This window comes from Notolepis coatsorum (assembly GCF_963971535.1).
Source record: "Notolepis coatsorum genome assembly, chromosome: 4".
Classification (NCBI taxonomy): Eukaryota; Metazoa; Chordata; class Actinopteri; order Aulopiformes; family Paralepididae; genus Notolepis; species Notolepis coatsorum.
Window position 1 is genome coordinate 206,344,383 of NC_140168.1, and position 26,381 is coordinate 206,370,763.

General features: G+C 47.1%; 1 protein-coding gene across 1 annotated transcript in view; it reads right to left on the minus strand.

Moving 5' to 3' along the window:
- Window positions 1-26,381, minus strand: part of LOC311226797 (sodium/potassium/calcium exchanger 2-like) — a gene marked incomplete at both ends in the record, with an annotated part of 156,977 nt that overhangs the window by 48,042 nt on the left and 82,554 nt on the right. Inside the window, 3 exon segments of the mRNA XM_084312201.1 lie at window positions 2,369-2,470; window positions 17,214-17,264; window positions 24,885-24,899. Of these exon segments, the coding sequence (XP_084168327.1) occupies window positions 2,369-2,470; window positions 17,214-17,264; window positions 24,885-24,899 (168 nt within the window).

Below are 26,381 nucleotides of genomic sequence, written 5' to 3' on the forward strand. Positions count from 1 at the left end.
TATCACTGTACATGAATACTACAACTCTCCGCATACATCTTTGTTTATTTGTTTATTTTATGGATCCCCATTAGTCTACACCCATGGGTGAAAGACTATTCCAAATGGGGTCCGATAATTTGATTAGCAATATACTCTATGGGAGTAGTACTGTAGTACTCATTTATATATTTTATACCCAGTTTAAATTACATTTGCACTCTGGTTGGATGCCAAAGTAAACTTATTTTCGTTGTACTGTACTTGTGCTGTATGATGACAATACATTTGAATCTAATCTAATCTAATCTAATCTACTCTACACCTTTGCCCTCATTGAGAATGCAAGGGTCTATGAACACCCCGCCCCCCTACGCCTTCCACCCAGCTGGCTAAAACTGTGCTTCCTTTCTAAGTGGCAAGGGGCAACACTGGTGAAATACAACCAATGTTTCAGCCTCATTCTGAGTCCAAAGAGGAGCCTGCAGTTGTTCACCAAAATCTGAGACTGTTCGCTGACCAGGGTTCCCACAGACATTGCAAATGGAATTCAAGGACTTTCAAGTACTTTTCCAAGCACAATTTTTCATTTTAAAAGGGCATTTAAAAGAATACAATTCACTTTTAAATGCTGTTTTTTTATAGAAAAATAAACTGGATCCAATATTTATGGTTTAAAACCAATTTCCGACACTTTAAATAAAAAAAAATGTATTTCTTGATTCAGAACAATTTTATCATGGATGAACAAAACTTTCAATGTGAATGGTTGATTTGAATTTTCAAGGACTTTTTTTAAAAAAAATGCTGTTTTCAAGGAATTCCAGGCCTTGACTTTTTTTGGTAAAAAATCAAGCACTTTAAGCACTTCAAGGACCTTGTGTGAACCCTGGCTGACGTATCGGAAGTAGCATCGGTCATCACGTTAGTAGACGCGAGTTGGATTAAATATCTGCTCCGCAGTTTTTTTTAAGTGGAGGGGACCTTTCACGAAGCTACCGTACATTCCATAGTACGTACCGTAGTGGAAAATCCAACAGCTATTCATTTGCTACAATCTTGAGATATGTGAGGCCCCAGATATCAAAGTGAGCAGCAATGCGTTTTCTATTCTATTAAGATGGTAATACCGCGTTAATGTAGGGCTGTTAGCATAATTGTGTCTAATAAATATCCACGCGTGGCTTTGATTCGGGGCCGCTCATAGTGTCCAGGGAGGCGAGCCTGGCCCGCCCCGTTTGTCTTTTGGTCCTCGGCTCTTTGAAGTGAAAAACACACATGAATTATACCTGGCAGCGGATGACTGCAGCCCTGACAAATAAAAATACGTTAGGGAAGAGGATGAGCTTCTAAGCGCTGCTCGTAATCAATTTGACAGTTCTTGATAATGTCATGCTTGCTTAACATGCAAAACCCATTAAGAGACTGGACAACACAGATGAGTAATATGAGGAGAGTAGTTTGCATCTAAATGCCCATTTATTTGTGTGAGGGTTAGTCACCCACAGTCGACCTTAATTAAAAATGAATTACTGACCCTAAAAAGCAGATGTTCTGGGCTTTCTGGTAACTTCAATAGATGTTCCTTTTTGTTTTCCTGTTAAGGAAGAACTTGACTCTCGTTTCAAATTACAATGATGCTGGATTGGAATTATGGACCGTATCTGACCCGCTCAAACGATCGGCTTTACACTCCACACCACGGGTTCAGTTCCGAACCTTTTGTTTTGGTGCACCAGCTTCCTGGAATGATCTCCGACTCACGCTAAAAACCAATATTCCGTGCCATGGACAGTTTAAAAACATGATCACAAACCTCAGTATGTAACATTTTCATTTAATTTGATCTCTCTTGTTTTCTGTCCTCTGTCCACCTGTTTTTTGTCCTCTTTATGCAAACGAGGAGCCCTCCTTCTCCTCTCTGCTCCCCCCCCCCCACTACACTTGAGAATCACTGTTGCTGCTGCTATATATTATTATATTATATTGTATTGCACATTGCATTTTAGCCATTGCTCATTATTATACATTACATTACATACACCTTTCCTGTTGGAACTGTATTACATAGCCATTTAGTTATTTATATTTTATATAGTGTAATATCTGCATACTGCGCATCCTGTTATCCGCACACTGCACACTTAGTTAGAATTGAATATAGTCATCTTGCTGTCATTTTTATCTTATTTTATTTTATTCTACGCAATTTTTATATTTGTTTTTATTTCATATTATATTGGATGCCGCTACGGTCGAGAAACCACAACAAAGCGAATTCCACTATTAAAAGGGTAAAACCATCCGTGTTCATTATGAGAATAGATTATAGATTATAGGTATAATAGGTTTCACTCAGATCTCCAGGCTCCAGGCGGCTGATGCTCACCGGAACGACTCGCCACGCCGTTGGACTTCTCGGCGGCCTCCTCCACCGGGCATTTCTTTTTGGCGATCTTGTGAAGGATGGACGCCTTCTCTCGGAATTTACCTGCGGGAAGAGAATCAACGTGGCGGTTTAAAACCAGAACACTGCGTCACCCCCCCAGCCCCCCAACCCACCACCACCCTTCTCTTTGCCCCGGGACTCCTTCACGCCTTTGCCTTTGACCCCCCCCGGACGGATGGCATTTCAAAAAGGAAAAGTGCACACGAGGCCGACCGGGTCGGTCTGATATCACCGGCGCTGGAGTGACACCGCAAGTCAATACGGCGGAGGAGCCGCGTATCATATAGTGATGATCCTGCAATGTCCCGGACGCTGGCAGAGGGAGAGAGGGCCTACGTGCCCCTTTCACTCGGAGCAGGACAAAGAACCAGGCGCCGCCGCCGAGGTGGAACCAGAAAAAACGACGTGGAACCGGGTGGAACGCAAAAAAAGCAAGGCAAAGGTTAAATAGAGAGAGAGAGAGAGAGATGGAACCGAAACATCCTATCACATCACAAACAAACTAAAACAAAACAAGAAGGAAATGCATTAAATCAATACCGGTATCAAAGGACAGGGATACAAGGACAATCGTTTTTAAATCCTGGACTAATACCCTGTAATTATTGTAGGCGGCGTCTCAGTTTAGTCTGAGAGAGAAGAGAAGGCCTTCTGTCTTGTACAGAGGTCCCAATAAGCAGTTGTATATTCAGAGCTTTCCCTAAACAATGGTATAGGGGCACAGCGCCACTATGAGAATGCGCCAGCGCCACCATGTGTTTAAAAAACAAATATATATTATTTATTTATTATTAATATTAATAATAATAATTTATTTATAAAAAAAATTATAATTGCAGTGAAAGCTTGGGGCCAGCTTATACCTTATACACTGTCCTTAAATACATAACTTATTTGGAACTTTTGTTAGCTATTTTATTGAAATAATGTTTTTAATAGGGATCCAACTTTTTCAGTCCCGATACCGATACCTCGGCCGATACCGAGTACCGATCCGATACCCATTGTTCAATTAATAAACTGTATGCAAGGTGTGGTACCCTTGACTGAGATTTCATAACCAAAATGTTAGATCAACCCTGAAAACTGAAAATATCTGTGGTAATAGTTCATTACATGGACTCTCAGAGTACATTCCGGAGGAAACCTTCAGGCAAAACCTCTCTAATGATAAGGTTAGTTGTAGAAGAGCCATTCCAAACCCCCAGGAAACCAAACACCTTCTAGACATGTGACGGTTGAGCACAGCACAAGAGGCTGAAAGCGGAGATGCCTCTGTGAGACAAGACCAATGTGGTTGAATCTATACAATAATAGATTACCATTTTAGGAATGCCAAAGCTGGTTCCTTTCATAGAGTAATACAAAGAGTCAGTTTGGTAGATGGGGTTTGGTGCTGGCTCTTGTGGACTGAATGGTATTAACCTAAGAATACACCACTCGGTTCGGGCTCTGCGACGGGTCTCGCCACCAAGGAGACCCCAGCCCCAGGTCCCACTCCTGGCTCATTGTCTCTACCCCCCCCCCTGCTCCAGCCCTCCTCACCTCCCTCGTCTACCCCCTCCCCCCGGCCCAATTCCCACGGGTCCTGTTCCTCGACCCCCTTTCCCCCAGCCCCTCTTCGCTGGTGCTGCATCCCACCCTCCCACCCTGCCCGTTCCCGGGTGGCCTGGCTGGCCGCCTGGGAGTCGTCCATTGAGGAGGGGGTACTGTAACGTTCCCCCCGGTCCTACTGGACCAGACTGTAACTATCTGACCGGTTCGGCTGGACCAGGCATTGGACTCTCACCACCTCTTTTCATAAACAATACACCACTGCCATCTGGTGGCCTGATTCAGATGTTGCAGCTCTGTGGTCAGGTCATTCAGCTCTGTTATATTATTTGCACCAATCTGTGTTTTGTACATTTGTTGTCTGTGTTGTTTGTATTGTTTCCACTGTTTTAGTGTTGTGTTCCTACTGTCTGTGTTTTGTAAATGTGTTCTAGTCTTGTGTGGTCTCAGTATTGTACATTTGTTTCTAGTTTATTCCCCTGTGTTTCAGTCTTGTGTTAGTTCTGTTACCACAGCTGTGTCCATTTAACAATCACCCTCTTGTCTCTAATTAGTGTGTGTATTTAAGTGTTGTCGGCCCAGCATACATTGCTGGGTCATTATTCCTGTTACCCTTGTTTCCGTTCGTGTTTTGTTTTACTGTCACCCTGTCATTCGTGAAGCTCCCCTTTATCCCGTTTCCTGTTCATTCAAGTAAAGCCTTTGATTATCACCCCGCCGTCTCCTGCCTGCTCTCTCCAAGTTCCGTGTTTAAGTCTGTTTTTGGGTTCCATTCATCATGCCAGCTAAATGTTCTACACACGTAACACTGAAGCCCCTCCCTTCTTCTGAGACCGGTTTCACTAGGCCACAGTAGGGTAGGAAATTGTCATAATTATATAGACATTACGTAAATCTAAAATGGCAACAATTTAAAACTTTCAAAAAATAAAACAGGACTATAGTACTATAGACTATGTACATAGTACAAAGCAGTGGTGGAATAAGTACACAGTTCCTTTACTTAAGGAAAAGTAGAAATACCTAGATAAAATAGTATACTGGTCAAAGTAAAAGTCGAGAAGTATTTTATATTGAATGTACTTAAGTATCTAAAGTAAAAGTATGCATTCTACATGTGTATTCCAGTGCTTCAGAGCATTCAGTCCTCGAACCATTGACCTCTAAAGGTTAAAGTGGTATGTGGTCCAGTTATTCTGCTCTGATTAAAGGTTGTGTTAAAGTGGTGTGTGGTCCAGTTATGCTGCTCTGATTAAAGGTTATGTTAAAGTGGTATGTGGTCCAGTTATGCGTTGGTGGCGAGCGCCTTGCCCACTGCGCCACCTAGCCGTCCTATTAAAGGTCATGTTAAAGTTGACCTATGTTCTCTCTGGACGGACCAGGTGGTCAAGAAGGGGACGAGCATCATTAATCAACCCCTCCATGCTCTGTCTCAGCGGTTTTCACTGTTGCCTTCCGGCCGCCGTTATGACGTGCCACCAAGTAGGACCAACCGCTACGCCAAATCTTTTGTCCCCTCGGCTATCAGACTTTTAAACACAGACGGTAGTCATTTTAAGTAGCCTTTTGCACTTGGTTGTCTGTTTTTACTTTTACTTTTACTGCTGGATTGTGTATCACATGGAGTGTTTCTCTTTTTATTTGCCGTGCTGTCGTTGAGATGTTTTGTTGTTTGTTTGTCTTTGTTGCTTGTTGGTGAAGCTGCAAATATGAATTGCCCCACGCGGGATCAATAAAGTTGTCTGAATCTGAATCTGAATCTGAAAGTGGTATGTGGTCCAGTTATGCTGCTCTGATTAAAGGTCATGTTAATGTGGTATGTGGTCCAGTTATGCTGCTCTGGTTAAAGGGTTATGTGTTAAAGTGGTAGGTGGTCCAGTTCTGCTGCTCTGATTAAAGGTTATGTTAAAGTGGTATGTGGTCCAGTTCTGCTGCTCTGATTAAATGTTATGTTAAAGTGGTACAATATGTGGTCCAATTATGCTGCTCTGATTAAAGGTCATGTTAAAGTGATATGTAGTCCAGTTATGCTGCTCTGATTAAAGGTTGTGTTAAAGTGGTATGTGGTCCAGTTCTGCTGCTCTGATTAACTTACTTACTTAGGCCCATCGCTCCCAATGGAGCATAGGCCATCTACGACTTTTCTCCATCCAACACGGCTTTGGGCTGTCCTTTCTGCCTCCCCCCAGGTAGTTCCTCGTCTCTTGAGCTCTGCCTCAGTGTCCCGCCTCCAGGTGTTCTTAGGCCGCCCTCTCTTCCGCTTCCCCTGGGGATTCCAAGTCAGGGCCTGTCGTGTAGTACTGGTAGCCGGTTTCCTCAAAGTGTGGCCTATCCATCCCCACATTCGTCTCAGGATCTGCTTCTCCACTGGTTCCTGTCTTCCTTTCAGCCATAGTTCCTCATTCTTGATTTTGTTTGGCCACCGGATTCCAAAGATGCGTTTCAGACAGCTGTTTATAAAGGCCTGTATCTTCTGCAATGTTCTTTTCGTCATTCTCCAAGTCTCTGAACCGTAGAGAAGGACGGATTTTACATTTGAATTGAAGAGCCGCACTTTGGTTGTCATGGCGATGTCCTTGGAGGACCAGATGTTCTTCAGAATGATGAAGGCTGCTCTGGCTTTGCCTACTCTGGCTGTGACATCGCCATCTGTGCCGCCCTTCTTATCCAAGATGCTGCCTAGGTAAGTGAAGGAGTTGACTTCCTGTATGGATTCATCACCTACTGTGACTGTGTTGTTGGTAGAGGTGTTGATCATCATTAGGTTGGTTTTCTTCCTGTTTATTCTCAACCCAGTCTCAAGGGATGTAGTTGCCAGCTTGGTTGTCTTGTCCTGGATCTGGTTGTAGTTGTGTGACAGGAGAGCCAGGTCATCAGCAAAGTCAAGGTCATCCAGTTGTGTCCATAGGGTCCACTGTATGCCGTTTTTCTTTCCTTTTGTGGTGGTCTTCATAATCCAGTCTATGACTAGGAGGAAGAGAAAGGGCGATAGGAGGCATCCCTGACGCACACCGGTCTTGACCTCAAAACTCTCTGACAGTTGGCCTGCATGTAAAACTTTGCATGATGTTCCTTGATAGGTGTTTTGAATCAGAGTGATGATTTTCTTTGGGATACCATAATGCCTCAGCAGTTTCCACAGAGTCTCTCTATCCACGCTGTCAAAGGCTTTTTCATAGTCTATGAAGTTTATGTATAATGGAGAGTTCCATTCGATGGATTGCTCTATAATGATGCGCAGGGTGGCGATCTGGTCCGTGCAAGATCTGTTGCTCCGGAAGCCTGCCTGCTGGTCTCGAAGCATGGGATCCACAGCAACACTCATTCTGTCCAGTATAATTCTGTTGAGTACTTTTCCCGGTACTGATAGAAGCATTATTCCTCTGTAGTTGTTGCAGTTGGTGAGATCTCCCTTTTTTGGTAGCTTGATGATGATTCCATCTTTCCATTCTTCTGGAATCTTTTCTTCCTCCCAGATCTTGGTGAAGAGGCTATGAAGCATATCTACTGCAGTCTTCAAGTCGGCCTTGATGGCTTCTGCTGGTATTTCATCTGGTCCTGCAGATTTTCCGTCCTTCGTTGAGATAATAGCTTTTTTTTATCTCTGCTTTGCTGGGTTTATCACAGTTTATTGGAAGTGTTCTCTCCGCTGGTGTAATGTCCGCTGGCTCTGTCGGGGCTGGTTGGTTCAGTAGTTCTTTGAAATGTTCAGCCCATCTTCTCCGCTGCTCCTCTGTAACGGCAGCATGCCGGCGCCGTTTCCTGGTGTCGACGGGGAGTGAATCCATACGCGCTCAACGTTCAAAGAAATAGTCTTCACACATTAAGCTCCGTTATCAGACACCGATGTGGTGACCCGATTTAATTAGAATAATTAGGTTACATGGGAGGGTTGATCACAGTGATCCTAAACGTCATATAACCTGGTCTAATTGCTTAAAGTGTTTCCTAAATAAGACTAATCTAAACAGTTTCCGAAAGCGTCCTGAAGCGCTGAAGCGTTCTAAGCGTTCTAAAGCGTTAAGCTTCCTAAGCCTTATGCCTTCCCCATCGGCTACCGCCCACAGCTGATTCCCATCACCTATTTAATGATATCCGTTGCGCCGTGGCCGATCACCTGACAGGTGCAGGTGATCCATCACAGCGCAACAGAGTCCACCAAACAGGCTACACAGAAGCATAACATTCCCCTCAATCATTACATTCCCATAAATTGTAACATTCCCATAAATTGTAACCTTCTAATAATGATAATAATAATAGTAATAATGATAATATTAATACTAGTAATAATAATAATCAATAACAAAAAACACTCATTCGGCCTTTACACCGGCCCCTAATTGTGTTTACACAATTACAAAATAAATAACATGGCCAGGTGAGTGTTCATTTACTGGTTGGCAATCCTCCTTTTGGCCCCAGTAGTAGGCACTGGTTGAACCTTCGTCATTTGGAAAGGCTTCCTGGATCCGTCCGAGCGGCCAGGGTTCCTGGGCGCTGTGTAGTCCACTATAATGGCTGAAGCACAGTCCTTACCGGCCCCATTATCTTCACCAAGCCTCACCTTTGGCTCTTTAACCGGTGTGGCTGATGCTCCTGCTCGTGTTTGCCATCCATAATGGATATGATAATGTTCATTCCGAGTCCATATTCTGGTCTTCTGGACATTCCATGTTACAAAATAATAAATCTTCATAGCGATGATTAATTCATAACTTAAAAGAGTCCATAATAAACTTAAATGTCTTATTGATGCATATTCCTTGGTCTTAATTGGGTATTATTGTCATGTGATCAATACACCAATGCATCATGTTCACATTCTTGTGTTTGTGTTTCCTTTTCTCAAGGTCAAGGCCTTGTCAGGACCTTGGTCAGCCTCCCCTTTACCCTACCAAAGTGGGCTGAAAGGGGGGGGGCTTGAGAGTCCACAATCCACCTCACTCCAGAGTTTGCCATGGTGGTGCCTTGGAATGATGATGTGAATCAAGCACCACTCATGTCGTCTTCTCTTTCTTCTTTTATGATACACCTTGTACCAGACATGGCTATCTTCTTTGTTTAGCTCTTGAAGAGGTACATTCTCTGTGCTGTTAGATATGCCAGTCTTCTCTTTGCACTTAGATCTTCCAGAGTTGTCTCTGCTCTGAGATCTTCCAGGCTTGTTTTTTCTCTTAGATCCTCCAGAGTTGTCTTTGCTCTGAGATCCTCCAAACTTGTCTTTTCCCTCCACCACTACTCCTCTCTTGTTCTTAGTCTTCTTGGGCTTGATGTCCTCTTCTTCATCCCGTTTACTTTTCTTGACCTTGTTTTTAGTCTTGATTTTCCTAGGTTTGAAGTCGATTCCTGTCACGTCATCTCGCTCCCTCTTCAGAGACTTCTGGTGTTTAGGAGAGTGGTAGGGGTCCTCTTCATGCTCAGACTTCATATTCTTCTTACGTGAACTGTTCTCTTCCAATACAGAACTGTTCTCTTCCTTCTTAATCTTGCCGTCTGGTGACTTCACTTTCTCCTTCTTTCTCTTGTTCTTGTACTTGTCCTTGTCCTTCCGTTTATCCGTGCCGTCATCTTTGCGCTCTGCATCCTTCATGAGCTTATTTTGCAGGTGCGTGGAAACCTGAGCCACCTGTGGCTTGGTGGCGGCTGTCTGCTGCCGTTTCAGCTGTTGTCTTTGTTTGCCGTCAAGGGACTTCACTTTCACCTCTGGCTTCTTCTTCAGCTGAGCCTGGCTGGCTGCAGACTTCGGGGTTGGTGCCATCTGGACTTGGTTCTGTTGCTGGTTCTGCTGAGCCTGGAGAACCAGGCTCTGGGCTAGCTTCTGTTGTTGTTGCTGTTGGTGTTGCTGCTCTTGTTGCTGCTGGCGTTGTTCTTGCTGCTCTTGTTGTTGGCGTTGCTGCTCTTGTTGCTGCTGGCGTTGTTCTTGCTGCTCTTGTTGCTGCTGGCGTTGTTCTTGCTGCTCTTGTTGCTGCTGGCGTTGTTCTTGCGGTTGTTGCTGCTGGCGGTGCTGCTCTTGTTGCTGCTGACGTTGTTCTTGCTGTTGTTGCTGCTGGCGTTGCTGCTCTTGTTGCTGCTGGCGTTGCTGCTCTTGTTGCTGCTGGCGTTGCTGCTGCTCTTGTTGCTGGCGTTGCTGCTCTTGTTGCTGCTGGCGTTGTTCTTGCTGTTGTTGCTGCTGGCGTTGCTGCTCTTGTTGCTGCTGACGTTGTTCTTGCTGTTGTTGCTGCTGGCGTTGCTGCTCTTGTTGCTGCTGGCGTTGCTGCTGCTCTTGTTGCTGCTGGCGTTGTTCTTGCTGTTGTTGCTGCTGGCGTTGCTGCTCTTGTTGCTGCTGGCGTTGTTCTTGCTGTTGTTGCTGCTGGCGTTGCTGCTCTTGTTGCTGCTGGCGTTGTTCTTGCTGCTCTTGTTGCTGCTGGCTTTGTTCTTGCTGTTGTTGCTGCTGGCGTTGCTGCTCTTGTTGCTGCTGGCGTTGTTCTTGCTGCTCTTGTTGCTGCTGACGTTGTTCTTGCTGTTGTTGCTGCTGGCGTTGCTGCTCTTGTTGCTGCTGGCGTTGCTGCTCTTGTTGCTGCTGGCGTTGTTCTTGCTGTTGTTGCTGCTGGCGTTGCTGCTGTTGTTGCTGTAGAGACACGAGGTAGGCCCTCTCCTGTTGAAGCTGTCTCTGCAGCCGCAGAAGTTGTCGCTGATCCTCAATCCGTCTACGCTTGTACTTCCGCTCTCTCTCCTCTCTTCTCAGCTGCTCTTTGCAGGCAGGCATGTCACTTGGGTTGACAGAGTCAGAGTAAAACTGTTTCTTGTCAGCCGGTCTGGCCTCCTGTTGCTGTTGCTGGTGGCTAATTGGCTGGAGCTGCTCCTGCTCCTGCAGCCTTAATTTAACCTTTAATTCAGCCTTTAAATTAGCCTCCTGCAGCCTTAATCTATCCTCTAATTCAAAACGTTCCATTACTTTAATTTTGGCTTTTGATACAGAGATGTCAGTATCAATTTCCAACATCTCCCTCTCTGCCTTTAATGCAGCTCTCTTTAGACTAAATTCAGCCTCTATTGCAGCCTCTACTGCAGCTCTGTTATGGCTTAATTCAGCCCTCTTTAGACTAAATTCAGCCTCTACTGCAGCTCTGTTTAGACTTAATTCAGCCTCTACTGCAGCTCTCTTTAGACTATATTCAGCCTCCATTTCCGCTTGTGTCAAATCCATGTTCTCTGTTTCAATATCTGGCGTCTTGTGTCAAATCCATGTTCTCTGTTTCAATATCTGACATCTTGTGTCAAATCCATGTTCTCTGTTTCAATATCTGACGCTTGTGTCAAATCCATGTTCTCTGTTTCAATATCTGACGCTTGACATCTTGGCTATATTTATCGACCAGTTCTTAAGACAGCTTTATAATTTGGCTTATATTCCACGGCGCCGTTTGCGCGTGCCTCGTACGCAGTAGTGTCTATGTCTATTCCATTCATACACTCTACTCACGCACGTTCCGTTTGTTGTCCTCGAGCCGGGAGGGAGGATCCTCCCCTCTTGGTGGTGATGCTTTCGTTGATCGATCCTGTAGCTGATCACAGGCAGCGATGTCCTCGGGCTGTGATCATTCACTGTGCTGATGTGGATTGATTCCTTCCTGCTGATCGCTGATTTTTGATTGTCTCTCACAACAATGCTGGCCCCTTGTTGTCAGTCCTCTTGCGAGTCCTCCTCTGGTGTTGTGCTTATTGACGCGCGCCTCTGCCTTGGGTCGCGTCAATATCTGCGCGAGTCCTCTTTCACTTTATTGAAGCTGGTTGGGGTTCAATAAACGCGAGTTTCTTACTTAATGTAACGGCAGCATGCCGGCGCCGTTTCCTGGTGTCGACGGGGAGTGAATCCATACGCGCTCAACGTTCAAAGAAATAGTCTTCACACATTAAGCTCCGTTATCAGACACCGATGTGGTGACCCGATTTAATTAGAATAATTAGGTTACATGGGAGGGTTGATCACAGTGATCCTAAACGTCATATAACCTGGTCTAATTGCTTAAAGTGTTTCCTAAATAAGACTAATCTAAACAGTTTCCGAAAGCGTCCTGAAGCGCTGAAGCGTTCTAAGCGTTCTAAAGCGTTAAGCTTCCTAAGCGAGCGATAAGAAAATCATATGCCTTCCCCATCGGCTACCGCCCACAGCTGATTCCCATCACCTATTTAATGATCTCCGTCGTGCCGTGGCCGATCACCTGACAGGTGCAGGTGATCCATCACAGCGCAACAGAGTCCACCCAACAGGCTACACAGAATCATAACATTCCCCTCAATCATTACATTCCCATAAATTGTAACATTCCCATAAATTGTAACCTTCTAATAATGATAATAATAATAGTAATAATGATAATATTAATACTAGTAATAATAATAATCAATAACAAAAAACACTCATTCGGCCTTTACACCTCTGTTGTTGTAAGTGGGTTTCCCTGTTTGTCTTTTACCGGCTTGTCCGTCTGTTGGAACTTGCCTGCTAACTTCCTAGTGATCATATAGAGGTCTTTCATGTTGCCTTGCCCTGCCGCTGTTTCTGCTTGTTTGGCTAGGTTGTCTATGTGATCTCTTTTATCCTTCTTAATGCTACTCTTCACCTCCTTATTGGCTTGGGTGTATTCTTCCTGTGCCTTTGCTTTTGCTGATCTTGTTTTGCTTGTGTTCAGTTTCTCTTTCCTCTCCTTTCTTTCTTTCAGTTTCTGGAGTGTTTCCATTGAGACCCATTCCTTGTGTTTTGTCTTCTTCTTTCCCAATATTTCTTTGCAGGTGTCCAGCCGCAACGTCTTTGTGTGCTGCCATTGAGTTTCTATGTCCACATCTGTGTCTTCATCCTGTTCCTGTAGTTGCTGGTACCTGTTGGTAAGGCTGATCTGGAATCTACTCTGTATTTCTTTGTTCCTAAGAAGTCCAATGTCATATCTGGTTCTTGCGCCGGTGGTTGTGGCGTACTTCTTCAGACGTAGTTTTATGATCGTCAGCACGAGATGATGGTGTGATGCCACGTCTGCCCCTCTCTTGACTCGTACATCTTGCCATGACCTCCTGAACTTTCTGTTGATGCATATGTGGTCTATTTGATTCTCCGTAACTTGATCTGGAGATCTCCATGTGGCCTTGTGGATACGTTTGTGGGGGAAGATGCTGCCTCCTATTACCAGTTGGTTTAGGAAGCACAGGTCTGCAAACCTTTCTCCATTTTCATTAATCTGCCCCAATCCATGTACGCCCATGATGTTCTGATTAAAGGTCATGTTAAAGTGGTATGTGGTCCAGTTATGCTGCTCTGGTTAAAGGGTTATGTGTTAAAGTGGTAGGTGGTCCAGTTCTGCTGCTCTGATGAAAGGTTATGTTAAAGTGGTACAATATGTGGTCCAGTTATGCTGCTCTGATTAAAAGTCATGTTAAAGTGGTATGTGGTCCAGTTATGCTGCTCTGGTTAAAGGGTTGTGTGTTAAAGTGGTAGGTGGTCCAGTTCTGCTGCTCTGATGAAAGGTTATGTTAAAGTGGTACAATATGTAGTCCAGTTATGCTGCTCTGATTAAAGGTTGTGTTAAAGTGGTATGTGGTCCAGTTATGCTGCTCTGATTAAAGGTTGTGTTAAAGTGGTATGTGGTCCAGTTATGCTGCTCTTATTAAAGGTTATGTTAAAGTGGTATGTGGTCCAGTTATGCTGCTCTGATTAAAGGGCATGTTAAAGTGGTATGTGGTCCAGTTATGCTGCTCTGATTATAGGTCATGTTAAAGTGGTATGTGGTCCAGTTATGCTGCTCTGATTAAAGGTTATGTTAAAGTGGTATGTGGTCCAGTTATGCTGCTCTGATTAAAGGTCATGTTAAAGTGGTATGTGGTCCAGTTCTGATGTTGACAGGTTTCAAATTAATAAATTCTTGCCATGTTGTTTTCTATGCAACATCTTTTTTTTCTTCAAAGTAACTAGTAACTGATGGGTTCAGATAAATGTAGTGGAGTAAAAAGTACAAGATTTTCTTTTAAATGTAGTAGTGGAGTGAAAGTACAAAGTTCCCTCAAATTAAAAGTACAAGTACCTAAAAATTATACTTAACCCTTTCACTGCCACACGACAGAAGGTTAGCCCTTTACTATCACACAACCGACGAGCTAATGATGCTAATGATGGAGCATCGCCGTCGGTTGTGTGATAGTAAAGGGCTAACCTTCTGTATTGTCACAGTGAAAGGGTTAACCGGCTGTCGTGTGGCAGTGAAAGGGTTAACTATAGTACTTGAGTAAAACACTTAGTTAGTTTCCACCACTGGTACATAGTACCTATGATCACATTGGGTTGCGTGCGCGCGTGCGAGTGGGGCCTTTGCACACATGTCACGCCTCCTTCCAATCAGCGCATTGTAATCCATGGGAGGCTTCTTTTTATTTCTTTTTAGGAGAGGGCTGCCGGTTCCACGCCGCTCTGCGCGGTGATGACGCACCAGCTCCACCCGGCCGGCCGCGTCGACGCCGTCTACCACCTTCCCGGCAAAATCATTAATCACGCCGAGTCACCGCTAGGCCTCCGCCCCGTCTCCTCTGCCTCACCCTCCATTCCTCCCTCTCTCTCCTCCTCTCTCTTTCCCTCCATTCCTCCCTCTCTCCTCCTCTCTCTTTCCCTCCATTCCTCCCTCTCTCCTCCCCTCTCTTTCCCTCCTCTCTCTCTCTCTTTTTTTCTCCCTCTCTCCTCCTCTCTCTCTCTCCTCCTCTCTCCCTCTCTCCTCCTCTCTCTTTCCCTCCATTCCTCCCTCTCTCCTCCCCTCTCTTTCCCTCCTCTCTCTCTCTCTTTTTTTCTCCCTCTCTCTCTCTCTCTCTCTCTCTCTCTCTCTCTCTCTCCTCTTCTCTCTCTTTTTTTCTCCCTCTCTCTCTCTCTCTCTCTCCCCCTCTCTTTTTTTCCCCTCTCTCTCCCTCCCGTCTCTCTCTCTCCCTCGTCCGTCTTCTGCTAACGTCCTCTTCCTCTCCGCCTCATCTCTGTACCGTTATTTCCCCCGTGTGTTAATGAACACCCTTGCTCACTGAGTTCTTCTCTCTCTCTCTCTCTCTACACACACACACACACACACACACACACACACACACACACACACACACACACACACACACACACACACACACACGCACACACATAAATACACTCTGTCAAGATAGCAATCACACATTCTTCATGCGCAACTCACCTTGGGAGGTTGCCATTGTGTGTGTGTGTGTGTGCGTGCGTGTGTGCGTGCGTGTGTGCGTGTGTGCGCGCGCGGTGTGTCCCCATTTGTGAGATCATTGTTTTTGCACAAAGGAAAGGTTGGTGTCACGCTCTGGCTGTAGGAGGTGGAGATTCCATCCTTCACAGAGACAAGACCCATTCATCTCGCTGGCAGAGAATCTACTGTACTGGCGAACACAGTGTACAGTAAGTGCATCGGGGCCTGTGTGCTATGAATTATTACTGTCTGGCACAGATCATGGCTACTGCAGCATTCCAAATGAAAAGCAAAGCCGTGTTAAAATACATTATTATTTATTATTAAAGTTATGATGTGACTATTTTGTCCAAACGCACAGTCCGAACTTATTAGAAAACCCACTTTGTACCAAGCTATAGACGGCTTCGTAGGGATGTCTGGTTGCATTGCTAGTATAGGGAACAGCGGGCTTCCTTCTGTGGCGTCGCTTGTGCTGCATTGTCTAACAAAGCTTGTGTCTTTTCTTAAAGGGGTCCTGAGGATAAGACACGGTAGCTCAACACCGGTCCCTTTCTCCATGTTTGACCTCCCTACTCTTAACTGCGAGTCCAAAACATTGTGTGACCACGTATAAAGGTTCTCACACACGTCCAGCTGACTGGAGATCAGTGGCGGGGCTCACAGTGTGACCACGTATAAAGGTTCTCACACACGTCCAGCTGACTGGAGATCAGTGGCGGGGCTCACACTGTGACCGCGTGTAAAGGTTTGAACACACACACACGCCACGCACATTCCTGGAACACCTTCCAAAGCGACACCCCTCCTTCCTTCTCTTGCTTGGCCCGGTGAGAAATGACGCAATAAAAGAGCCTGTCTCCAGTCGTTGATAACCCACTCCCAGTCGTCATTGCATTAGCTCTCCCCATACCAGCCCTGTTATGCAACCGTCTGGTGGATGACTCACTCCGGTTTGCCAAAATTGGTGACGTACATCTTACGTGCACTTCTACGTGCACTTCTACACTCTACTATTGCTGGTGGTGGTGGTGGTGGTGATGCTGGTGGTGGTGGTGCAGGAGGAGGAGGAGGAGGAGAAGGAGGAGGAGAAGGAGGAGGAGGGGAGGCTGCACTGAGCTCTGAGACGTCGGCGACTTATTTCTCAGAGACACAGATGAGGAGGGGAACCACACCGTATACATGGCCACAAGAAAACAACGAGTTTATATGGATTTTGAGTGTGAGCGTGTGATGGGGGATGGTGTGTGTGTGTGTACCTCTGTCACTGTTTGAATCCTATGTGTTTGTGATGAATCATTTGAGGATTAAAATAAACAAAAGTGTGCGCATGTATGCAAACCCTCTACCAATGTAAACAGCTGTAAATAATATATTTTGACTTGCAGAACAAGATGAGATGCTTCAAGGTAGTCGGGTGTCATTGTTCTCATGAGAGTCAACACTGACGTGTGATATATATCATACCAATTAGCGTCTAGCTATGTTCAGATATATATATCCCTTGGCAAATAGAACGCATATTCCATAGCGACACTCTACACAATAACACACAATATCAAGGAAATATTCTCAGAATCAACAGAAAACAACAACACAGTGTCCTAGATGCGAAGCGCATTTCCTGTGAGCCGCCACCGGGGGGCAGCGTTATTATAACGCGTGTTATTCGAGTCGCTGGGGATGAGTGGGTTAATGAGACCGCCGGGTCGTGTGACGATGCGCTTCGCATCTACAAATTCAAACTGGGAACGAAAAGAAAAAATACAAACAATGTGCATGGGGGGGGGGGGGGGGGGGGGGGGGGGGGGGGGCGAGCCAACCACGATTTGCACTTATGTCAGTGAAATCTCGTGAACAGAGGTTTGTCGAACGTAAACAAAAAATGAAATAATAATAAGCCAAACTGTTATGTTTACGAGCACAGAACAAAAGGGTCACATGATCAAAAATGTGGGGGGGGGGGGGGGAAATAAAAGGTTGACTGAGAAAAGAATCGAGCGTAAATGTTTAAGGCTTACCTTCCTCGGTCATTGTGTGATAATATTTTAGTTTTCCATAAGTCCCAAGCTCTACAACATCACAGCAAAAGACACAGGGGGGGGGGTAAGGCAAAACGAAGACACAGAGAAAGGAAGAGAGTGAACAATGAAAAGAACACAACATTTTCCTGCAAGGCGGCGACATCACACAACGTAACGTAACACACACAGACACACACAGACAGACACAGACACACACAGACACACACAGACAGACACAGACAGACACACACAGACACACACACAGACACACACAGACACACACACAGACACACACACAGACGGACAGACAGAAGAGCGACAGTACTGGAACGACACACGGAACGGCGGGACTGCTCTCTCTGCCAGAGTCATCGCTGCATAAGTGCAAAAACAGCAGCGGGACGGACTCCATTGTTAAAAGAAAAACATCTCATAGTAGGAGCACCTATAGGTGTGAGACGTCTGTGTGTATTCTGTCAGTGGCCCAGTTGTGGATCGGGTTAGAGGAGGTTAGGTTTGGGAGGGATGAGGGGAGGAGGAGGAGGGGGGGGGGCATTCCATATGCCACAGATGATACAGGTTGCTTTATACTGATATCATGAAGAGAAATAAGAAAGTTAGCAGGGGGGGTGAAAAGAATAAAACATGCAAAGAATAAGATAGGGTCCTTCTCTCCTCCTCCTCCTCCTCCTCTGCACACGCCGGCCCCATGCGTTGGCTTTTTCCTTTTATTCTCACTGAATGGAAACTGGGACAATTATTTTGATTTCCCCCTTTTACTGTAGCGCTTCCGTCGTCGAGGTACAGCAAGTAGATAAGTCAAATGATGAATTAGCCGGGAACAGGGAAAAACCTCGCAGCCGTGGCGACAGGGGGGGGGGGGGGGGGGGGCTTGGCGCAGCGCCAGAGCGGTTCGGCGACGTGACGATTTCAGACGATTTAAATGTTTTATTTCTTTTTACATTCTACATTCTGTTCCTTTGCACCGCACTGAATCTGCACTGGTTTGCACTGTAATACAGAGCCTCCTACCTGTCTCAAGCAATCGATAACTAGTCTGTTTAGATCAGTGATTCTCAACCGAGACAAGTACAAATGTATTTATAGTATACAAATAGATCACATTTATAATGTGTGACTATAGTGACTGGCTGGCCCTTAAGGTCCCTCGAGTTCACTTGGAACAGGGTCAATATGCTCCGCTCCCCTCTAGCTCATGGAATGAACTCCAACGGTCCTTAACGCTTGAGATGCTCCCCTCTGTTGCAGAGTTTAAAACCTTGATCTTGCCTTTCGAGTTTAAATAAAGGTTTGAAATGAAAATTAAATGAAATAATCTTTGGTATATTGGTAGATGTTTTTTTTTGTGTGTGAAATAATCAACATTAAGTCTAAAGGGGCTACTGGAACACTGAGGGGCCAGGGGCCACTGAGGAACACTGAGGGGCCAGGGGCCACTGAGGAACACTGAGGGGCCACTGAGGAACACTGAGGGACCAGGGGCCACTGAGGAACACTGAGGGGCCAGGGGCCACTGAGGAACACTGAGGGACCAGGGGCCACTGAGGAACACTGAGGGACCAGGGGCCACTGAGGAACACTGAGGGACCAGGGGCCACTGAGGAACACTGAGGGACCAGGGGCCACTGAGACACTGAGGGACCAGGGGCCACTGAGGAACACTGAGGGACCAGGGGCCACTGAGGAACACTGAGGGGCCAGGGGCCACTGAGGAACACTGAGGGACCAGGGGCCACTGAGGAACACTGAGGGACCAGGGGCCACTGAGGAACACTGAAGGACCAGGGGCCACTGAGGAACACTGAGGGGCCAGGGGCCACTGAGGAACACTGAGGGACCAGGGGCCACTGAGGAACACTGAGGGACCAGGGGCCACTGAGACACTGAGGGACCAGGGGCCACTGAGGAACACTGAGGGACCAGGGGCCACTGAGGAACACTGAAGGACCAGGGGCCACTGAGGAACACTGAGGGGCCACTGAGGAACACTGAGGGGCCACTGAGACACTGAGGGACCAGGGGCCACTGAGACACTGAGGGACCAGGGGCCACTGAGACACTGAGGGACCAGGGGCCACTGAGGAACACTGAGGGACCAGGGGCCACTGAGGAACACTGAGGGACCAGGGGCCACTGAGGAACACTGAGGGACCAGGGGCCACTGAGGAACACTGAGGGGCCACTGAGGAACACTGAGGGACCAGGGGCCACTGAGGAACACTGAGGGACCAGGGGCCACTGAGACACTGAGGGACCAGGGGCCACTGAGGAACACTGAGGGACCAGGGGCCACTGAGGAACACTGAGGGACCAGGGGCCACTGAGGAACACTGAGGGACCAGGGGCCACTGAGGAACACTGAGGGACCAGGGGCCACTGAGGAACACTGAGGGACCAGGGGCCACTGAGGAACACTGAGGGACCAGGGACCACTGAGGAACACTGAGGGACCAGGGGCCACTGAGACACTGAGGGACCAGGGGCCACTGGAACACTGAGGGACCAGGGGCCACTGAGGAACACTGAGGGGCCAGGGGCCACTGAGGAACACTGAGGGGCCACTGAGGAACACTGAGGGACCAGGGGCCACTGAGGAACACTGAGGGGCCACTGAGGAACACTGAGGGGCCACTGAGGAACACTGAGGGACCAGGGGCCACTGAGGAACACTGAGGGACCAGGGGCCACTGAGGAACACTGAGGGACCAGGGGCCACTGAGGAACACTGAGGGACCAGGGGCCACTGAGGAACACTGAGGGACCAGGGGCCACTGAGACACTGAGGGACCAGGGGCCACTGGAACACTGAGGGGCCAGGGGCCACTGGAACACTGAGGGGCCAGGGGCCACTGAGGAACACTGAAGGACCAGGGGCCACTGAGGAACACTGAGGGGCCAGGGGCCACTGAGGAACACTGAGGGACCAGGGGCCACTGAGGAACACTGAGGGGCCAGGGGCCACTGGAACAGTCTGATGAGTTCTTACCCCACAAGGCCACAGCGACTGGGCCTGAACATTATACAACTAAGCAGAATTCCAATTGCATAATTTCGCAGAGGACAAGAAGCCTTCAGTCGACTCCTTCAGACATTAAGTCCAAATAGAATGATAAAAAAAAATTCTAAATAAAAATCTTTTTCAAATAAATTAGAATACTTTTTTACTCATATATATATATTACTGTCCCGTCTCTTGGGTCTTTGGAAAGACCAGATGAGGTCAGAGGAGTTTGATAACATTTACTGAGGATGGCCAGATAATGTTGATATTTAAACATTTACAAATATAATACATGATCATGAGATTTATTTTGTGTGGTGTCATGTTACAATACCGAATTCCAGGAACTGGTACCGGTACTGGTATCGGTTCAAATGTGAACGGTACCCAACCCGACCTGATAGAGCTGTTAGATTGTCATTTGTGCTGCTAGCTAAGTCAGATTCTCATTCTCACCGGCAAATAAAGTGATACTGATTCTGATTTGGCTACATGCTGGTGGTGCAGGAATTCCCTTGACAAAATGCTATATAAATACAGATATATATTCGCCATAAAGAATCCATGAGCTAGTGTTGTAGCTGTTGTAGTGTTGTAGTATGACTGGTGTATTATGTCCGTCCGTTCTCTATCTGCTTGGTTGGCCTGCATGTATTTTTTCTGTTTTCGTATTGTTCCTGTCTTTTTGTTTTTCTTTTTTTCCCCGGGCTGCGCCCCGGCCGATGTAACTATTGGTTGAGGAGGGCCGCAATATAAATAAATGTATCATATCATATCATTATCATATCATAATACAAAACTGAATTGTCGACTGATGATGGCCAAGCGGGAATGCACTGTGTATTTTCTATATAGGGGTTCATATACAGTAACCTTTTGTCATAGGGACGAGCGGGCACCATGGGAGTTTTGTCACACGTACAGGTTCAGGCACGTGAATGCATGCACATCAGCGCCCCCTCCTGGTCTCTGTCCGCGGGACCGTGCGCAAACTACCCGTCCACTCACACGAGAGAGAGAGAGAGAGAGAGAGAGAGACCGTCCCGTTCATCGTGCATACTTCCAGACCAAGTGGCCATCAATTCCAGGTGATTGGGAGCGATTTGCTTTTTGAAGTGCGCTATCTCTGTGAGGTCGGCCACTAACAAACTAAGACTGGCGCTGCCCAGAAGGCAATTAGCTCACACAACACAATCACCGGGCATGCAGAGTCATCCCTTTGCCCTCCGTAACGAGGGAGGGAGGCATGCTGTTGTTTACCAAGGGGCCTCTCGTCCTTGCGGGATGACCTCTATACCTCTGTCGACTGGTGCGTGTGTGTGTGTGTGTGTGTGTGTGTGTGTGTGTGTGTGTGTGTGTGTGTGTGTGTGTGTGTGTGTGTGTGTGTGTGTGTGTGTGTGTGTGTGTGTGCGTGTGTGTGTGTGTGTGTGTGTGTGTGTGTGTGTGTGTGTGTGGTGTGTGTGTGTGTGCGTGTGTGTGTGTGTGTGTGTGTGTGTGTGTGTGTGTGTGTGTGGTGTGTGTGTGTGTGCGTGTGTGTGTGTGTGTGTGTGTGTGTGTGTGTGTGTGTGTGTGTGTGTGTGTCTGTTGGGGGTGTCAGGAAAATTCACATTCTCTACTGGAGCAAAAAGCTTTTAACATTGATTCTCTAACACCCAGCCAGCAAGGGGTGGTATGGAGGGCGGAAGATGAGAGAGGAGGAGGAGAGGGGAGGAGGACGGCGGGTGCTCTGGCCGGCTGGTTATGGTGGGGAGGCTCTTACGTAATGTGTAGCGGAGGGTATTTATTTAACGATTTCCGTGTGGGCCAGCTGAAAAAAGAGCCCCCCTGCGAGCTTCAGAGCCATATTTTCTATGTGGGGGGGGGATCTGATCAATCGTCATGATCAATGAGACCGTGAGCCACAGCGCAGTGGTGGGGCGGGGGCAGCATGCGGGTGAACCGGAATTCCTGCCCCCTTGCCCCCCCCCGACGCGTGTAACCAAAGAGTGGGCGCGCACATAAGGTCACGGAGGAGGCGACTCCACGACGCGCCGTCGACACTAACAAGCCAGCGGCGGCAGGTCCGTATCGTGAGCCCCGCCCTCTTCTTTACGTCAGTATCTTGAGCCCCGCCCTCTTCTTCTCCTACGATGGGAGGGAGCGGCAGTCATGACCGGAGGGATCGAGATATGTCAATCATTTTCCTTTATTTATTATTTTCTTTTTCCTCGTGCACTTTCATTATTTCCTTCTTTTTTTCTTCAATTTCTATTACATTTGTACACACATTGTACACTTTATTCAAAACATGTAGACGTCAACTGAAAGAATAGTAGCAACCGGTAACAGTATATTGATAAACCATTCCATTTCCTCTTTTGATGGAGTTGACCTATCCATACATTGAAGGCTTTGCTATCACACAGTCATAGTAGTTCACACCCATCGTATTTACCGGGCTAATTGATATAGGCTAGTATCGTGCGCGCGCGCGCGTGTGTGCGTGCATGCCTGGGGGTGGTGGGGGAGGGGACCGGCCCTGGTTAAACTAAATGACCTTGTCCTGTCTGTCTACCATTGCATAGCGTGTGTATCCTGTCCAAATCAATGCAAATGGCATAACATCAACAACAACAACAACAACAACAACGACGGCGACGACAACAGTGTCCAAAGGCCACATGATTGGTGGGGGAAACGCCTGTTTAAAATGTAACCGAAAAAGCTCTCTCTCTCTCGTCACCGGCAACAGTTTATGACCAAACAAAGTGCCGGGAAGCGCAGGTGTCGGGGATGAAACGACTGCCGCAGCCGATAGCAGGATGCTCGTGGCAGCGTGCCACGCTGGGAGAGGGGACGGATTCGCTCACGACGTGAGAATACTGTGAATATAATACAGCGTGTGGCGTCGTCCTCGAAGCGACCGCTGACTGTTTTCTGTCGCGCAAGCGGGGGGAAGGGGTACGGCTGTCACGATGTCTTTACCGGGCAATAAACGGCACCTCGCAGGGGCGATATCTGGTGTGAGGGGCTCGGCGGATGGGGCCTACACGCAACTAGAGGTCTGGGGGATGTTTGGGGCGACCTTATCTTGCAGCGCCACAGAGGGGTGAGACGGTTCAGTGGTGTCAGAGCAATACCTTCCTCTTCCTCCTCTTCCTTCCCCCCCTTCTTCCCTCCACAGCCTTCATTGTAGTTCAATATTTTGATGCCACTCCTAAATGTGATATTGTTTGTAAGTCCACACACTGATGGAACAAAATATATGTTGTGCCTCCCTCGTAGTAACGGCTTCCAAAATACATTTAAAAGAAAAGACAGGAAGAGATAATGGATTATTTCTTTTTTTGATCTGATCTTTATTTTTATTTGTATTCATCGCTGAATAAATAGCGGTTGTCTCTCCGGGACACAAGCGGTACAGTGTGCGCCTAATGACTCGGATAAATCCATAGTGTTTTGGTCGGAGTGGCTAATTTTAAAAGATCGTCGAGGGTAACTAATTCTCGGCCATTGCCACTAATTGCCCCGTCAAGATCATATTGACTTTGAATCCAGAGGAAGGGCGTGCGAACAGGGCGGGCGGTGAGAGGAACGGGCTGACACTTCCTATTGAACTGTCCTTTGCAGAAAGACACAAGCAAACCAAAATAGGTGGAAGGTCGCAGGTGACGTAGGATCTTGGAATCCCACCGAGACCTCCTCCCTAGGGCACACGAGACCTTCTCCCTGGGGCTGGGCGGTTCATCCAATTTTGATCTACCATTTTGGCTTTCCCACGATCATGAAAACCAAATAATCGAGATAAAACAATCTCATTTTGTCTTGTGTTGTAAACACAGCGCACCCTTCCTTCACGGCGGTGCCCTCCGCCCCTCCCCCCCTCAAGCCCAAACAGTCATTTCAGCTCGTTGAGAGAGGGAGGAGGGAGGAGCCACGGCGCGTTTCTCCAGTTATTTTGAGACGTCTTTGGTAACTTTGTAGAAGACGACAGAAAGGCAGCCTGTTGGTCGAGAAGGAAGGTAAAACATCATAGATACTAGACATCGTCATATGATGTTCTCAAATCAATGAGTAGTCGTGTTTAACAATCGTGATTTCGATATCAATCGAAACAATCGCGATTATGATTTTTGTCATAATCGAGCAGCCCCACTTCTCCCTATCCTTGTCGTTGGTGTATTGTCACAGCTCTGGGTCTAACTCTGGTGGTAAGAATTGTGGTCTTCGTACAAACCCAAATCTTTCACACTGGGTCTTACATGTGTCCCGCAAAAGACAGTTGGATGCAAGCTGGTTAGTAGGTTTCATAACATAACAAGTCATACATTGAATTATTAGAGAATTATAGACTTATAAGGGCTACTTAAGAGGAGAGAGAGAGCAGCAACAATGAGATACAACAGGTACAGAGATGGTAAGTTTTACGATGAGATATATATATATATATATACAGTACATCCACGAGAGAGAATGAGAGGGGGGGGGAGAATTCTGCGGAGATGGAACACAGAGACAGTCGACACAGAGCGGCTGTCGGGAGTCATACGGTAAAGAGGGGATAAGTTGGGCAAAGAGTTTCCTCCAGACTGCAGGAATGAGAACAAACAGATTTGGGGGGAAGGGGGAGGGGGAGAGGGGGTACAGAAATTGGAGATGTCACTCACCGGAGTCAGCAAATTCTGAAGGTTGAAGAAAGAGAGAGAGAAAGGGAGAAAAGAGAGAGGCGGGGGGGGGAAACAAGATAAAGCAGAGGAGTTGTGAGTCGATTGAAACATAGCGAAGCATCGGACCGCATTATTTCATGACAAATGTACATTTCAAGCTGCGTTTGTGATAAAAGCTCTTTCGTCGGAAGGAAAGAAAGCTGAAGCAGGGGGGTGGGCGGAGAAAAAGAAAGTAGTAGAAATGTAAATGAGAAAGAAAATAGCGTGAACCGGTCATTCAAATGTGCTGAGACTGTTTTTACAGGATCACACACACACACACACACACACACACACACACACACACACACACACACACACACACACACACACACACACACACACACACACACACACACACACACACACACACACACACACACACACACACACACACACACACACACACACACACACACACACACACACACACACACACACACACACACACACACACACACACACCCACCCACCCACCCACACTTAGCGATCCACACAACTGTACAAAGCCTAGCAATTCCGGGGTCAACCAGTTCACGGCACGTGAGAACGACCTGCAGGGAACCATCATCCCTCATGCTCAAACCAGAAACCACTGACAACTTATTTTCAGAAGCGTCCGTATGAAAAATGTATGGACATCTCTCCCTCTGCCAACTCCCAGCAGCAGCACTGAGCCACACTTAGGGCCTGAGCAGCACGCAAGGGCAAGCAGCCTGCCTCCCTCCAACTCTGATGAATGCACCTGCTCGTCCTGCCTCTCTCTCCTCTCCTCTCTCTCTCTCCTTCTACTTCTATCTCTCAGTCTCCCTTTCTTTTTCTCTCTGTTCTCCCCTCTCCCTATCCCCCTGTCTCCCTCCTCTCTCTCCATCTATCTCTCTGTCTCTCCCGCATTTCATTGTATACTTGTATGCCGTGACAAATAAAACTCTTGACTTGACTGACTTGTCTCCCTTTCTCTCTGTTCTCCCCTCTCCCTATCTCTCTGTCTCCCTCCTCTCTCTCTCTGTCTCCCTTTCTCTTTGTCTCCCCTCTCCCTATCTCGCTCTCCCCCCCTCTCTCACTGTCTCTCTTTCTCCCCTCTCCCCATATCTCTCTCTTTCTCCTCTCTCTCCTTCTACTTCTATCTCTCGGTCTCCCTTTCTCTTTCTCTCTCTCTCTCCTTCTATCTAACTGTCTCCCTTTCTCTTTCTCTCTCTCCCCCTCTCTCTCCTTCTATCTCACTGTCTCCATTTCTCTTTCTCTTTATCTCCCCTCTCCCCATCTCTCTTTCTCCCTCTCCCCCCTCTCCCTATCTCTGTCTCCCTCTCCTCCCCCATCTCTCGCCGCACTCTCCTTCTATCTCTCTGTCTCCCTTTCTTTTTGTCTCCCCTCTCCCTCTCCCCCCTCTCTCCTTCTATCTCTCCGTCTCCCTTTCTCTTTCTCTCTCTCTCCCTCTCCCTCCCCCTCCTCTCCGCT